This window comes from Drosophila arizonae, chromosome 5 (genome assembly GCF_054131065.1).
Source record: "Drosophila arizonae isolate 15081-1271.41 chromosome 5, UAZ_ARI_1.0, whole genome shotgun sequence".
NCBI classification, from domain to species: domain Eukaryota; kingdom Metazoa; phylum Arthropoda; class Insecta; order Diptera; family Drosophilidae; genus Drosophila; species Drosophila arizonae.
In genome coordinates this window covers 19,614,163-19,629,182 of record NC_142925.1, presented here as the reverse complement: position 1 = coordinate 19,629,182, position 15,020 = coordinate 19,614,163, and the positions used below count along the sequence as shown (strand labels likewise).

Below are 15,020 nucleotides of genomic sequence, written 5' to 3'. Positions count from 1 at the left end.
TAGCTGATATTCTAATCATTTTGCACTTCTTTTATGCACACATACATACACATGCATCCACACGCACGCATAAGCCTGCGCTCTGCTAACTGCGCAGTAAGCAGCGACTGCACTTGGGCTGCGCTGCAGTGTGGGCAATATTATCAGAATTTATTTGTTAAATAATTTCTTTTGTAGACATACGATCTTAATAAAACTTTTAGAGCATAATCATATGGTGAATATGTGTGTATATTCCAAAGCCCAAGTCTCTAGTATTTGAAATACGCTTTTTACAAAAGTGAGGGTGAGGGGGTGAATTTAAGGGTGGGGGGTAAATTTTAACAAAAACCGAAATTGTATAAATTGCATATAAGCATACATTAAAAATTTGGAGACTCTAGAAATAAGGGTGTAGAAGATATAATTTTATAACTGGTTTTCGATAAGGTTTTGTATCGATAAAAAAATATGGGGATGAGTTATCGATTTTTAATGATAAACTTGATATGCGCGCTGTAATTACGGACATTTTAAAAAAAATTTGAAGTCTCTAGCTCTTATATCTTCTGAAATCGACGCGTTCATACATACGGACGGACGGACGGACGGACGGACGGACGGACGGACGGACGGACGGACGGACAGACAGACGGACGGACGGACAGACAGACGGACAGGGCCAAATCGACTCAGCTCGTCGCCCTGATCAAGAATATATATACTTTGTGGGGTCTGCCACGCCTCCTTCTGCCTGTTACATACTTTTAACAAAACCATTATACCCTGATTTCCCATTTTCAATGGGTTCAGGGTATAAAAACTCAGATGATTGGGTTTTCTAATGTAAGAAAACAACTAGATATAGCTTCAGCTTAAGTTAATGCTTTCCTAGATAAAATATTGAGTTACTATATAAGCTGAGCTATATACAGTAAAATAGTTATATTAATTCATTAATCAAGTGAAATAATATAATCGTATAAAATGACAACACTTTCACTCCAATTAATAGCTCACTTCATTAAACACTATAATTGTCCAAATAAATATCGAAATCATTCAGAGAACTCTTTCACTCACTCTCTCTCTCTCTCTCCCCCTCTCTCTCTCTCTCGCTTTGTGCAGTGTATCAATACGATATTCATAACCATATTCGATATGTGCTCGTACTTTACTTCATGACATCTGCAGTCATTCACATTCTCATTATGAATTGATTAAGCCGCCGCAATAGGCCACCAGAACGCAATATTTTGACAGCAAACACGCGCCGGTGGAACGCGAATCAACGAGAGTCCCAGTTTCAGATAAAGGCGCAATAAATTTACATAAATTACCCGCATGAATGCAAAGAATGCCTCTCGAGATGGGCCTTTCAGAGAGGGAGGGAGAGAGGGGCGAAAAAAAAAGGAGAAGTGTCCCAAATGCGCAGCAATTCAATAAGCAGAAGCGAGTGAAAGGCAAACCTGAAATATGCGGCACGTTCCACACGTAACTCGAGTTTTGGGCTTTGGTTTCAACGGATCGCAGCGCCTAAGGGAAAACATGTCCCGTAAGCAGACGCCGCACGCAATTAGCATGCTAAGAGCAAGCCGAAGATAAAGCAGCTGGAGCAGCGGCTCAAAATGATAAATAATAAGACATCGAGCCGGGCACACGCTCATAAATCTCTGACGCACTTCGTCGCATTTGCTGCCTTCGATCTGGTTCGCCCGGTTTCCGTAGCTTCTTTATATTATTTCTTTTTTTTTTCTTTTTTTTTTTTTTCATTCATTCTTCTGTTTCAATTGGTGTCCCATATCCGGAACCCTTCTCAGCTTTTGTTATGTGCCGCGGCACAATGCTCGCCCGATACGGTGAAAGGTTAAGGTGTCATTTCATTTTTTACGCTTCTTCATTTTTGTTGTTTTTTTTTTTAATACTTGCCCTCCGACAATCATCAACAAATTTGTTTAACATTCTCACTTGAATTAGGGACTGCTCATCCTCTTTACTTTGGCTCTATTCTCTGCGCAGAGTGTCACAACCCTTAAGTTGACACGGGACAGTGGGTGCGCGTTTGAGGGCATTTCTTTAGCCTTTAGAGCGTAGGGTATGCCGGGCTTGTAATGAGATATGTAACGCAGTAAGCAAAGACGACTCTGCATTTCTTGCTTCAAGGGATTCATTTAGAATTATATTGTAATTGCTATATGTATTTTTGTATGATGTATGGTATAATTGAGCAATAGCTATAATAAGTTAAGACTTTTTAATTACAATCGATTCTCGATCATTTATACACCGCTAAATCGAAAATCGTGATAAATCGAACAAAAGTTCGTTTTCAATCATTTTAATTTTTGGGTAAATCGAAAAAAATTTAAACCATTTCGAATTATCGGTACTCGACTGTTGCTCTTCTTCTTTATATCAGTTAGTGTGTTTAGTAATTTTGCTACAATTCTTAATCTGTTTTTCTACAACATTTAAAAAAGTTTCATTCAAAAAAGTTTCGAATTGTTGATATATTGGTATAGTTTATGAATTGACTACGTATACAAAATAAATATTGAATCTAATCTATAGTTTAGTTCTATAAAATACAAACAAAATGCTTGGAATCTTTACCATATCATATATGCCAAGAGAAGGTTCGACATTTGCAAATCACACTCTGAAGTTTCTGCCAAACCTCATAGACTATCAACTCTCTTTCTCATTTCTGTATGCTCTAGAAACCATAGTTCAATATAAATAATTTCTAAAACTTGTACAAACATCTATTAAGAGTATATACTTGGTAACATAGCTAATTCTTTACTTCCTTGCTCTGACTATATATTTTATTTTCCCCTGTAATTGTTGTTGTTGCTGGCTGCCTGTCACATTGCTGTCAAAGGCCTTGGCTCGACTGTTCTTTGAACTGTTATTGTTGGCCCAAAGTTGTTGCCGACAATACCAAACTCTTTGAAAGTTTATTCTTTTTAATTAAAGTTGAATGCGAGACAAGTCGCGGCTAGGGCCGTGCAAACTAGAAAATTACGCAACTCAGTGGGCTGGCGTGTAAAGTAATGTGATTGCCTCGGAAACTTTAGTTTTCCACAGCTTCTGGCCTATTGACACTTTGTAATTAGAGTTTGTTTGTGAGTTAACAGCGCCGGGATCGAACGTTGCCTAGGCTCTGCTCTGACTGTGATGGCTTTTGTGTGGTCGGCTAATTGGATCACTTCAACGGCTCTACCCTCGATACCCATGTCAGAGGCAAGCTCTTAACTTGGACTCTTCGACACCCTTCAGGTTTTGACTCAACTCTCAGTGCTCTTAGGCTCAACATATCACTCAAGCTCAGAGGCACGCACAGACACGCATATGTAAATCTCTTGAGCAACCCCCAATTGGCTGTTAACCTCTGTCTCTCTGTGTCTGTAGTCTCCCTCTCTCGCTTCCCCTCTCGCTCTCACGCTCACTCTCTTATCGACTCTATCTTGAATATCTTATAAGGAGACTCCGGTTGGAATTTGCCTCAGCGCCTTCTCCAATACAAACTCGCTTGACTTTGATTTGTGCTTAGCTGTTGGCCAATGCTCACCCTTACCCCTGAGTGAGTTGAACGCGCTAAGCTGACGTCATCAACACCCGGTCGAATGTTGTTTGGGTGTGTAAATTGCATGAGTCACTCGCACCACTCGGACCCCTCGAAAAGTGGTCTCAGAATCCGTCGCTAAACTAAACCCCCCACACACACACACATACACACACACACACAGTTTCAACCACTATCCGATTTCAGACCCTTTTCAGGCCACCGCCCACGTAATTGCTTCCTGCAGATTTCGGCCACTGGGCAAGCAGGGGGCGGCACTGGCGACGGCTGGGCTCTACGCCGTAGGCCTCAAGCCTGCCTTGTGCCCTGCATAATTAAACAGTCGACTGTATTTTAAACCACTTAAAATTGGCAAACGGAAGTCCTGCGCTGCGTCACGCCCTGCAGCAAACACCTGTCAAATTTAGCTGCCAAAAGCTGAGCACGAAAAAAAATAATATAAAATAAAATAAAAATAAAGCAGAAAACCTGATAGAAACAGGTCTAGTCCTTATTAGCAGCGCCCTTTGGCCTAGTCATTGCTGTGTTTCATTGCGACAATAAAATCGAACACCCGCCGCCTCCGCTGCCAATCAAGCCTTGGCTGCCCTGCCAGTGACAGCTATCGGGCTAGCAGGGGGAGGGGAGCAATAGGCGAGGCGGTGGAATGTCCACCTGACGTCCCACTTCATGAACTAAGTGCAGGTCAATCGATATATATTTTTGCCATTCCCTGTATTTATGGGCATATACGTACAATATATAGAGAGGGAGAGTGAGATATTTGAGCCAACCCAAACGGCGACAATAACAGCTGAGCTACTCATGAGAAATTCATTGCGTTCGCCCCTGACTGGCCAAAGCCAAGAAAAGCAGCATTAAATGGCTTTGGGATTTCGGTAGAGCCTTGCACAACAGCAGGAGGCACATGAGGATAATTCGAGTACTAATCTAGATGGACAGAGAAATCTACTCCGAATGGCTAGAAATTGTGATTGATTATTCGTTTAAGGAAAACATTTATTGGATTTATTTTAATAAGTATTAATGAAATACAAAAAAAGCGAAGTGAAGACTTTTAATTAAAAAAAAAAATAAACAGAAATAAACGTATAAAATATATGATATATTATACCGAATAAATTAATATATAATGTATAATATATATGATTACAGATGTTTCATAGATGAATTTAATGTCACAAAAAATTTTATTAATTAATATTGATTAATCTAAATTATATTGATATATCAAATATTGTGTAAAATATATAGGATAAAAATAGAGGATAGACCCATAAGAATTTATTCCAAATTGTAGCTCTTTTCTCTTAGCAAAAGTATTTTAATTTTCCCATCTATAAAAAAGTTGAAATTTAAATATAAAATTATTTCAATCAATTTATCAATTAGTGCTTGAGCTAACGCTATTTTTGCCGGATTTATCAACTTTCCGTTTCTTGACTTTCTATTCCTCAATTTTTATTACTCACTCAAGGATCGAAGTTAACATTTCACTACGATTCCATATCAGATCTAAACTCAGACTCAACAGCAAAATACACTAAATATTTCAGTAAATTAATTTTGTCATTCCTTAATAAAATAGCTAAGGTCGCATGCTCATAAAGCCATCAAGTAGAGGTCATTATTTTGGGGCACACAAATAACTGTATTTAAAAAGTTTGTTAATCATTTGGCCTCACAATCATTTGTCATATTTGCTCATTCAATAATAAATTGTGGGCACTTGAATCATAAATTCAATTATGCGGAAATATAGTTGATGGTGTTCGGCCCTGGTCCGGCAAATTGATTAAATAATAAAGTGTCATTTGTGGTATATAATATTGGCCAGCTGTTGGTTGAATGAACCCAAAGGCCAGAAATAGACCACCTCACCCCTTAACAAAGTGATAGAGGCATAATCATTGGACTTCTAAATTGATGTGGAAGCCAAGTGTTGAGATGGTTTTTAGTTTTTAATCAAGTTCTTGGGTCTTGGCTATCATTAACATAACTCAGTGGTCGTCATCATTAGGCTGAACTTTGCGCCAAAAATAAAAACTGAACCCTCAACAGCTGTTGCACAAGCACACACACACAGATGCACACGCACACAGGGAGTTCTAATCGAACAAAAAGCTAAAGTTCCAACAGTTTCTTAACTACCCTTCCGGGCAGCCAATGACCAGGCAATGGCAAATGCTGCCGCCCCAGGCACAAGTCTCATTACAAATAAATATCTTGGACTATTTATAAAGCCTGGACCTGGGCAGCCTTTTGCTTTTTCGTGTTTTTCCTCTTGTTTCTCTGCTCTTTGCGCAAATTATGCAGATTAAGGGGTCAGTCAGTCCTTAGACTCGAATCTACACAGCTGGCGGCCGTTAAGATCTCTCCCTCTCCCTCTCCCTCTCTCTGGCTCTGTTTATTGCACCTGGTTGGGCAAACAACTATTGCTTTGCTGCATATAAAATAAAAAACGCAAATTTACATGAAAATCAAATTTTCATGTTTTGGCTCTGCATAAATTGTTCGAATAGCCAAAGCCGTATAGCCGTAGCCGTCATTAAACGGCAGCCATTTTATGGCTGTAGATATGTATGTAAATTGAATACACCGGAGAGTATCGCTAGTCGCTATGTAATAGTGAGTGTAGTCTCTCTCACTCCCTCTCCCTCTCTCTCTCTTTCTGTCTCTCTCTTTCTCTCTTTGCTAATTTAATTGTGTTTCTGTGCCAATCCACAGCAAAGTTTATAGCATTGCATTAGGCGCTTGCCAGTCCGAAATCAGTTCATAATAAGCTCGGCACAATCGCAATTTACAGATGTGCCTTACTTTCTGGGTCACATGTGTTTAACACACATGCTTAACTTTTGGCCCCGCCTCACTCGGCACTCCTCCTCCTGCTCCTCCCACTCTCTTGCCATGGTAAAAGTTTTGTGCAGCGCCAAAAACTATGCCGCACTCTCATATTGCATTGCGCCAGTTGTGGCTATATTTGTCTATCCGTCCGTCCGTCTGTTTGCCTGTGTCGGTCTGTGTTTGTTTAGTTGGCTGGTTTTGCCTTATTTTTCTTATTTTTTTTCAGATTTTCTATGCCGCTTTCAATGCCAAAAATTTGCGCGTTAATTTGTCTGCAGTTTTTTCCTCTTTTTTTTCTTTTTTTTTTTGTCGACTTTTGGGCTTATCAGCCAAATGCAAAATGTTGCAGGCGCAAAAGTTTTTCATTTTGTTTCTTTAGCGTTTTCACGTTAGTTTTTAAGCCATTTTAATTGAGTTATGTTAGCCATTTTGGCCCATTTTTGTTGCATTTTTATGAGGTTTTAGACAAAGATTTGTTTTAAAATTTATCGTTTTGAGTTTTTAGTTAGCTCGAAATGGGCTGCAGATATTTCTATGCAGATGCTTGTATTGTTTGGATTTAACATATATATGTATGTATATACCCATGAATGCATATGGGTTGTTAAAATAATTCTTGGTTTATTTTTAATATAATTTATAAATATATATATAAATATGTTTCAAATAATTTATGGTTTATTTTGAATGTATTTTAGATATATATAAATCTATTTAAAATCATTCTTTGCTTATTTTCAATTTATTTTATTATTTATATTTCTTTATTTGCATAGAATTTTCTTGTTCTTAAATACGTGCGAGATCTCTCAATTTAGCAATTTCTTTCATTTGTTTTCCGAATTAAAGTCACATTCGAGTTGTTTGAACATTTCTCTCGAATGTGCTTAAGCCAATGTCCCTGAGAGAAAGTGAATGTTTGTGGTGTTCACAATTTGGCTTAGCCGCACAAGATGTTTGCTTTGTTTGTGCCATGACTTGGGGCTACTTGCTGCCAGATGATTTTTGCTCCTATCGTATCTGTGCAATATGTCAACTCGTTCAATCCACAACAATGCATCGCACACATACACACACACACACACACACACAGATATACGCATATTTTCCATTTGCTGAATGCATTCGCGTTGTCACAACAACCAACAAGAGAAAAAAATAGAAAGAAAATTGAGAGAGAAAAAAGAAAAGCCAATTTCAAATTCGCGCTAGGCATTTTGACATATCTGTTGTCTTTGTTGTTGTTGCTGGAGTTTTCTTTTGTTTTTTGGCCGAACAGAATGCGTCAATGGCAGGCGACAGGCAGCCCCAAAAAATATGAACCCGAAAGCAACAACTATATTCGCATTGAACATTTTTGTTACTCTCTGATTGTTGATAAATATGACAATAAAATGGACACATATCGACCAATAACAATAACAACGACAACAGCAACAACAACAGCAACACCGACTGCAACAGCAGCTGCAAACAATTTCAAATGAACGCAATATTTTTGTGTGTGCACTCTCTCGCGGTACAGTTAAGCTTGGCGCATAACGGATGCCAGGTGTGTGTGACGTGTGAAAATGCTGACAACAATAAGAACAACAACAAGGCCGCTAATAAAAGCAAGCCATGCACAGCTTTTGAGCGTCAAGAGTTTAACATTGAGTACAGACTGCAAAAAATGAAGAAACAGAAACAAAGTTTACTCTGCTTTCTTTTTGGGCTCTCACTGTGCTGTGGCGCCATCTGTCGGCAGGCAGCGTAGAGCAAGAGACAACGTGTGTGTGATTGTGTGTGTGCGTGTGTGCTGGTAGAACGCACGTGATAAGCATGTGAAATTTTATGGCAACTCTATTTGTAACTTTCAACCTATGTGTGTGTGTGTGTGCATGTGTGTGCGAGCTGCAACAACTTTTTGCTTTGAAGCTTGGCAGCCGTCTCGTTTCCGCACTGCACTGTCTGTCCACACACACACACTGTGTCTCCCTCTCCATCTCTCCATCTATCTCTCTCTCTCTCTCTTTCTCTCTCACTCGTTGGCTGCCACTGTCTAGCACTTTTGTGTGTGCACTGACTTGGAAAATACTTTTTGTGATAACATTTTATGGCTTGACAAGCAGCAAGGCAAACTACGCGCATCTCTCCTTTTTTCGGTCCACCCAAAAAAAAAAAAAAAAAAAAGACATGAGATGAAAAAAATTATAAAAGTAAGAAACAATTTTTTTATGTATATTTTGTGTGTTGCAAAGTAAAGCATTATGGAGCCCTAGGCAGGCAGACACACACATACATATTGTATATGTATATATGGATAGTTGGGCGTGAGGCGCTGGCATCAATTTGCAATTTGACAGCTGCCTATAAATAGCAAGAGAAATGACAACGCCAACTTACAATCACTTTGACATTGATGGAACTTGCTAAACTGTTCGAACTTGAAAGCCAAACGGGGCAAAAAAACAAAAAATAGATGAAAACGGGAAAGCATAGAAACAACAGTTGAGAACTTTTCCGAGTTAATTTTAAGCGACTTGATGGGCTCATTCAAAATTTAACGCACTCAAGACAAATATTTAACTATGAAATCTCTGGCTTACCAAGTGAGCAGTGAGAGCATCAAGAGCTATAATATTCATAAATCAAATATTGATCATGCAACGTCTTTTATGCATTGTTAAATGCATCAATAAAAACAATTTAAATATTTATTATAAATTTGCACATGTTTACTCAATCAAATTGAAGCTTGATATAGACAAAATGAAATTGGTTTGTTTTCTTTTTTTTTTGGGCCGGTATTTTCTTTTTTTTTTCTGTTGTCTGTGCACAACAACGCAATACACTGCAACAAAATGACCTCTGTTTTATTAACGAACAAAAATTTTGAATATGTTGATTACATTGCCATTAGTCAATTAGTCGATTGTGAAATTATAACGTTTCTTGTTCGACCAGTTGATGTCCTCTAGAACCCTAGCCTCCTCTATCTGCTGCAGCTCATCGAACTGCTCGAAGTCGTCGAGGTCCATCTCCTCCTTGCTCTTCAAAGCGCTCGACGATGATGAGGGCGGCAGGAGAGCCAACTCATGCAGCTTGAATCCATAGATGCTGCAGGCAGATGAGAAAGGGTTAGAGACGGAGTAAGAGAGAGAGAGAGAGAGAGAGCGAGCTATGAGTCAACTGACCGTGGTATGTACTTCTCGCTGGGCGGCTGGGGCAGCAGGTGCGGCAGCTGCATGAAGAACATGTGTGGAAAGCTGCAGCCGAACATGGCGCCATCGAGCAGGGCGCAGCGCTCGTTCGGCTGATAGATGTCCTGGCAGCGCGGACAATAGACCTTCACGTGCGACTCGCCAATGCGATCGGTCAGGCCCAGCGGCAGCACCGCCTGCTCGTTGCAGAAGATGCGCGGACAGATGCCAAAGTCGCCGCGCTGATACTTGAGGCACATGTCCATGATGCCGCGGCGCGTCAGTATGTACCGTGCATGGATCAGGCCGTACACCTGCTCGGCCATTTCTGGATGCGTGTCCGCATCCGCGTCCCTATCGAAGCCGTACTCTATATCGAACTCCGAGTCGAGTATAGCATCCAGAGTGTCCTGAAAGTTGTCCACCATCGTCTCCAATCCCGTCAAGTTGAACTTGTCGCGCGCATAATCGGAGGGCACGCGGCACAGAAACTCATTCGACGGCAGGTTGACAAACCAATTGATCCACGAGCCGTCTGCCTTCGACATGTTTCAGCTGTTCTGTCGTAGGTCTATATATAGTTCGAGTGAACAATATTTATCGATCGACGTTGAATTTCCGCGCTCACTTGGAGACAGTGCTTATACTCGTCGTTTTTTATACAAATAAATATATATTTTATATATATTTTTTACTTTATACTGGAGAGAGCTGTGTATGACTGAATCTCGTCTAGCTATATGTATGAATGTGAATTTCGAGCAAGCTCCGTAAGCATCTTTCTTTAAGCTGAATGGCATAGCTTACTTTGCTTTTACGAATTTATCTCTTATTTTATAATTTATTTTATTTTTTTTTTTTGTAAATATTTTTTAAAATTAATATTTATTTATTTATTTATTTAGTTGATTTCTTATTTATTTATTTATTACCAATTAATTAATTATTTATTTATTAATTTTTTAAAATTGTTATTTTTATTTTATTACTATTAATTTTTTTAATTATTTTTTTTTAATTTATTTTAAATATGTGTAAAGGACTTATTTAGTTGTTTTCTTATGTATTTATTTATTATTAATTAATTAATTAAATAATTTATTACTATTAATTTTTTTGTATTTATTTTAAATATTTTTATAGGACTTTAACTGAAATAGTGTGGGCTTCATTTCAATATATATTTTTTTGAAGAGAGTTTTGCTACTATTAAAGATAAATTCAGCTGGTTTTCATTTTTGATGTTAAATATTACAAATAATTTGTTTGGTTAAATTTGTGTATATTTGATTTAAAACAAGTTATCTACTATTTATAGTATACCGTTTAATTCATTTCAATTCTGAAATCTTCAGCCTTTCCTTGGCCATAAATTTAGCAATAATATTTCTTTAAAGTGGATTTTCTTTCAAGGCATTATTTAAACGATATTTCTCGCAAATCGCGCAAATTGTATGGCATTAGAAATGCGCACAGCAGAGGACTCTGCACACGCGACAACAAAGGAAATAAACACGCATGCTTATGAGGTCATCAACAGTCATGAAATTTTTGCTTGCCAAGGGGTTGGAGCTCTGCGGCAGAGCTGACAGGACCAAGCGAAACGCGAACGCGAAGGACGCGACAAGAAAGAAGTAGAGGGGATCGCTGGGTCGTCTCAACTAGCCATGTTTGTAATGGGTTTGTGAGTGTGTGTGTGCTGTCACTGTGTTCATGTGTGTGTGTGTGTGTGCAGTTGTGTTTGTCATTGGCACTTAGCCTTATTAGTATGTGCAACGGGCAACAGTCGTTGCCGCTGCAAAGTGCTGATGGAGCTTACCAAAAAAAAAAGTGGAAAGAAATAAAAAAAAAATCAGAAAAGTACGCAAAAGTACGTGCATGCACTGTGCCCGCCGCTCAAAAGTATGCTACGTTTATGTGACTCGACTGCTGCTGAAACTGAAGCTGGAGCAGCAGCAGGAGCAGGAGCAGGAGCAGGGGGATGGGGAGGGGGGTAGTCCCTGTGCAATGCGCGTAATGTAAGCAACGCCAAAAAAGTATGCAATATTAAAAATATACTTGCACATATAAACATATAAATATATATGTATGTATACACATATTGTTATGGCTACACACACACACACACATGTCAGACAGCTGCGCAATAACTGTACATTAAAAGTCATTGCATTCATGATATTATTTTTTATGTATTTCTGCCAGCTTTGACTCGCTTTGTCTGTTTGCGTGTGTATGAATGTGTATGTGTGTCTGTGTGCGCGCTCTTCATATATTTTAAAGTGTTGCCTTTATTTTGGTTAGAAAATTTCATTGCTTTCTGTGTTTGGCATAGAATTTCGAATTTAAGAGATTCTTTTGCCTGTTTGATACCCTGCAATTTGTAGGGCTTCAATACAAATTTAGAATACAAACACTTTTGCCCATTTGAAGGCATATTTGTCAGAGTATTTGGCCGTCGTTCAGTGGCCTTTGCATACTGCAGCTTCAGATCACATTTTTATTTCTATTTGCCGCTCATCATTTGCCGCTGTTTGTTGCAATGTTGCCCTTTGGGCTTTCACATGAGTGCTTTGGCCCCGTCCACTGCACACTGTCATGCCCCCAGGCCACGCCTACTGTGCATTGTGCAACTTTCAGTGAAACAAAACAAAAATTGTTTTTGGCGCTAATGCTTTTGTGATGAGTTTTGCCAGGCATAAGAAAAAAATTAAAATTGAAAATGTTTTATTATATTTTTTTCTTCTGCTAAAGAGCCCTTTAAATAAATAATAAATAGACAAAAGTGTTGAATTTTAAATAGATATTGTTTGCAGCAAATGTCCGGCTCTTAATTGATTTCATTTGAGGCATTTCTTGCATACTTTAGCTCTCATTGTTGTTGCTGTGAAATAAATGGGAGCAGAGCAAAAATTACAGAAATTTTGCGGTTTTAGGTCATTTAATTAAATACCCAGAGGTTGCCCACGACAAAGGTGAACTGGAAATATGCACAGCAATTAAAGCCATAATTTAACAATTTAAAGCATGCAAATATTTAGATATTTAGCACTTGATACCAAATTCGAAAATTAACTAAAAATTCCTTGAACTTGTTTATTTCACATTTTAATTGATTTTCTTTTTCTAATTTCCTTGCAGGTAAGCGTAACAGACGTGCAAATTTATGCCATTCTCTTGAATGAATGCAACAACAACAACATCGAGTCAATCACAGGCATTTATATAACATATTTTTAATTTATGCATTTTAGCTCTATAAGCAAGTAAAAGTAGAAAATATTGACACTAAATTTGGGGAACAATAGTTAAGTGGAGCATAACTGGGATGATAGGAGAATACTCTCTATAAGACTTTTTGTCTGATTATTTAGATAGAGAAAAGTCAATTTAGTTGAGTAAAATTCTCAACAAATTCACAAATAAATATATATATACAAATAGATATATCTACATTTTATATATATATATATATATATATATATTTGGTTCATAGAGCCTCTCATAACTCAGCTTTGTTGTGTGTAGAGCTGTCAAACAAATTGAATTATTATTTATTTTCAATTTGTTGGGCGAAAGCAATGCAGCAAATTAAATGCAATTCAATTTGGTCAAAATAAATTGTTTGCCTGTATGAGTGTGCGACTGTGTCTAACTCTCTGTCCCTCCCTCCCTCTCTCCCTCTCTCTCTCGCTGCTAAAAAAAAAATAGAAGGCAGCAAACAATGAGCGATGCGAATGAAGCAAAGAAATACACAACACATGTTTGCGCATGTATACAAAACAAGAAGCAGACAATAAAAGCAAAAGCTGATACAAGTTAACCGCAAAAGAGCTGCCAAGCGATGGCAACGCTGGCCGAGTCGAAGGACACTGGGAACAGGTTAAGTCGCTTTCAAAATGCTGGACAATTTTCCAGTGGCTGGCGCCGCCCGTTGGCAGTTGCTTCATTTTGAGTCAACACGGCAAAGATGGTATCCATCGCAGCCTTTATCCTTTGGCAAAAATTCAATATTTTCCAAACAAATAACAACAACAGCAACAACAATGGCAGCAAGCAACAGCTACGCACTGCGAAGGATAACATATTAAATTTGCCAATAGCATCGGCTGGCAAAAGGACAATGCCATAAAGACAAGAAATCAATTTTTTTATTTTGTCCTTTTCGTTTCCTTGTGCAGAGAAAACAATTTTCCAACAATAAAAAATGGCCCAGGCGCTGACTTGTCGTAGGGTATAGGGCCGGGGGTTATGCCAGGGGGCGTGGTATGTGGGTGGGTTAACAGCCAAGTCGCACACACACACACACACACACACACACACTCAGACATGGACAAGCCTTTAAAATCGAAAGCAAGGGAAACGAGACCAAGCGAAACAAATCATAAAAACTGCTGCGACGACTGACAGAAGGATTGGAAGGGGGAGGGAGCGGAGTGGGGGCAGCTGTTGGTGTTGGGGACTTAAGGTTTTTGCTGTGGCAAGCCATAAAAAAATAAGGCAAAGTGGCGTGTAAGAAAGCCAATAAAAAACGCACGAGAAATGTGAGACAAGTGCAGGAGCAGGAGGAGCAGCAGCAGGAGGAGCAGCAGCAGGAGCAGGAAACCATAGGCAGCTCTCACTCAACAGCAGTTGGGGTTAGCTTATATGTGTGTGCGTGCGTGTGTGTGTGATGTGTGTGGTATGTAGTGAATGTGGTGCGATTGCCGTTAGCTATTGGGATTAGTCAATGGGTAGCACTTTGTGCCGCATTTGAACACCAAGCATATAAAGCCAATGACTTTAATTGAGTAGAAAGATTGAGATGAAATTCCGGATGTGAAACTATTAGAGCCCTGGCATTTCAATTGTGGCTAGCTGCAGACATCTAAGGTAGATGCTGAGAGATTAAATGCAATTATTGGATTGCTCTTTGCGAAGCTGCTTGAAAACAGCAAAACATAGAGCTTTGGGCGAAAATAGTATAATGAAAACATATGGAAAGGAAAATGTGAACAATTGGCTATTTTACTGGAGGAATATAATGGAAATAAATATTAAAATAATAAAATATAGAAATATTTACATAAATGAAAATGAAATTTTGATATAAATAACAATAAGCATATTTTAATATAATTTATTTTTAAGTCATAAATCATTCTATATTCTGACTAAATTTGAGTAGAATTTATAGAAAAAAGGGGGAAAAACAAATAACTACTTTTCTAATGAAAGAACGAATGTTATATATCTATAAATATTAAATATAAATGTTTAATATTAATATTCATTTTTTGTTTGACTAAAGGAAAAAGAGAGAGATATTTATAAACATTTATTACTAATATTTGTTACTTCTTTGATTAAAAAACATTCGAATTCCGTAAGGAAACTTAAAAAAAATATATATACATATATAATAATAATTTAATACTTTGTATTTA

General features: G+C 38.2%; 2 protein-coding genes across 41 annotated transcripts in view; one reads left to right on the top strand and one right to left on the bottom strand.

Annotated features, from left to right (window-relative positions):
* mbl (splicing regulator muscleblind) overlaps positions 1–15,020 on the top strand; it is a 258,467-nt gene that overhangs the window by 196,243 nt on the left and 47,204 nt on the right. For 4 of the 39 annotated variants that reach the window (XM_089469898.1, XM_089469897.1, XM_089469899.1 and 1 more), the window contains one exon: positions 12,736–12,811. The exons of the other annotated variants lie outside the window; for them this stretch is intronic. In XM_089469898.1, coding sequence (XP_089326024.1) covers positions 12,776–12,811 — 36 coding nt within the window. In that variant the 5' untranslated portion in view covers positions 12,736–12,775. The remainder of the gene's footprint in view (positions 1–12,735; positions 12,812–15,020) is intronic. 39 annotated transcript variants of the gene reach the window in all.
* Positions 9,064–10,356, bottom strand: LOC149268677 (suppressor-of-stellate-like protein). 2 transcript variants are annotated; one of them, XM_089469931.1, is made up of 3 exons: positions 9,589–10,356; positions 9,304–9,511; positions 9,064–9,245 (listed from the first exon to the last, which is right to left on the bottom strand). In XM_089469931.1, exons 1-2 carry the CDS (start codon positions 10,140–10,142, stop codon positions 9,319–9,321), a joined length of 747 nt encoding a protein of 248 aa, XP_089326057.1. In that variant the 5' UTR covers positions 10,143–10,356; the 3' UTR covers positions 9,064–9,245; positions 9,304–9,318. The 2 variants fall into 2 exon arrangements, with proteins under 2 accessions (XP_089326057.1, XP_089326056.1); XM_089469930.1 differs by having other exon boundaries at positions 9,064–9,511; positions 9,589–10,355.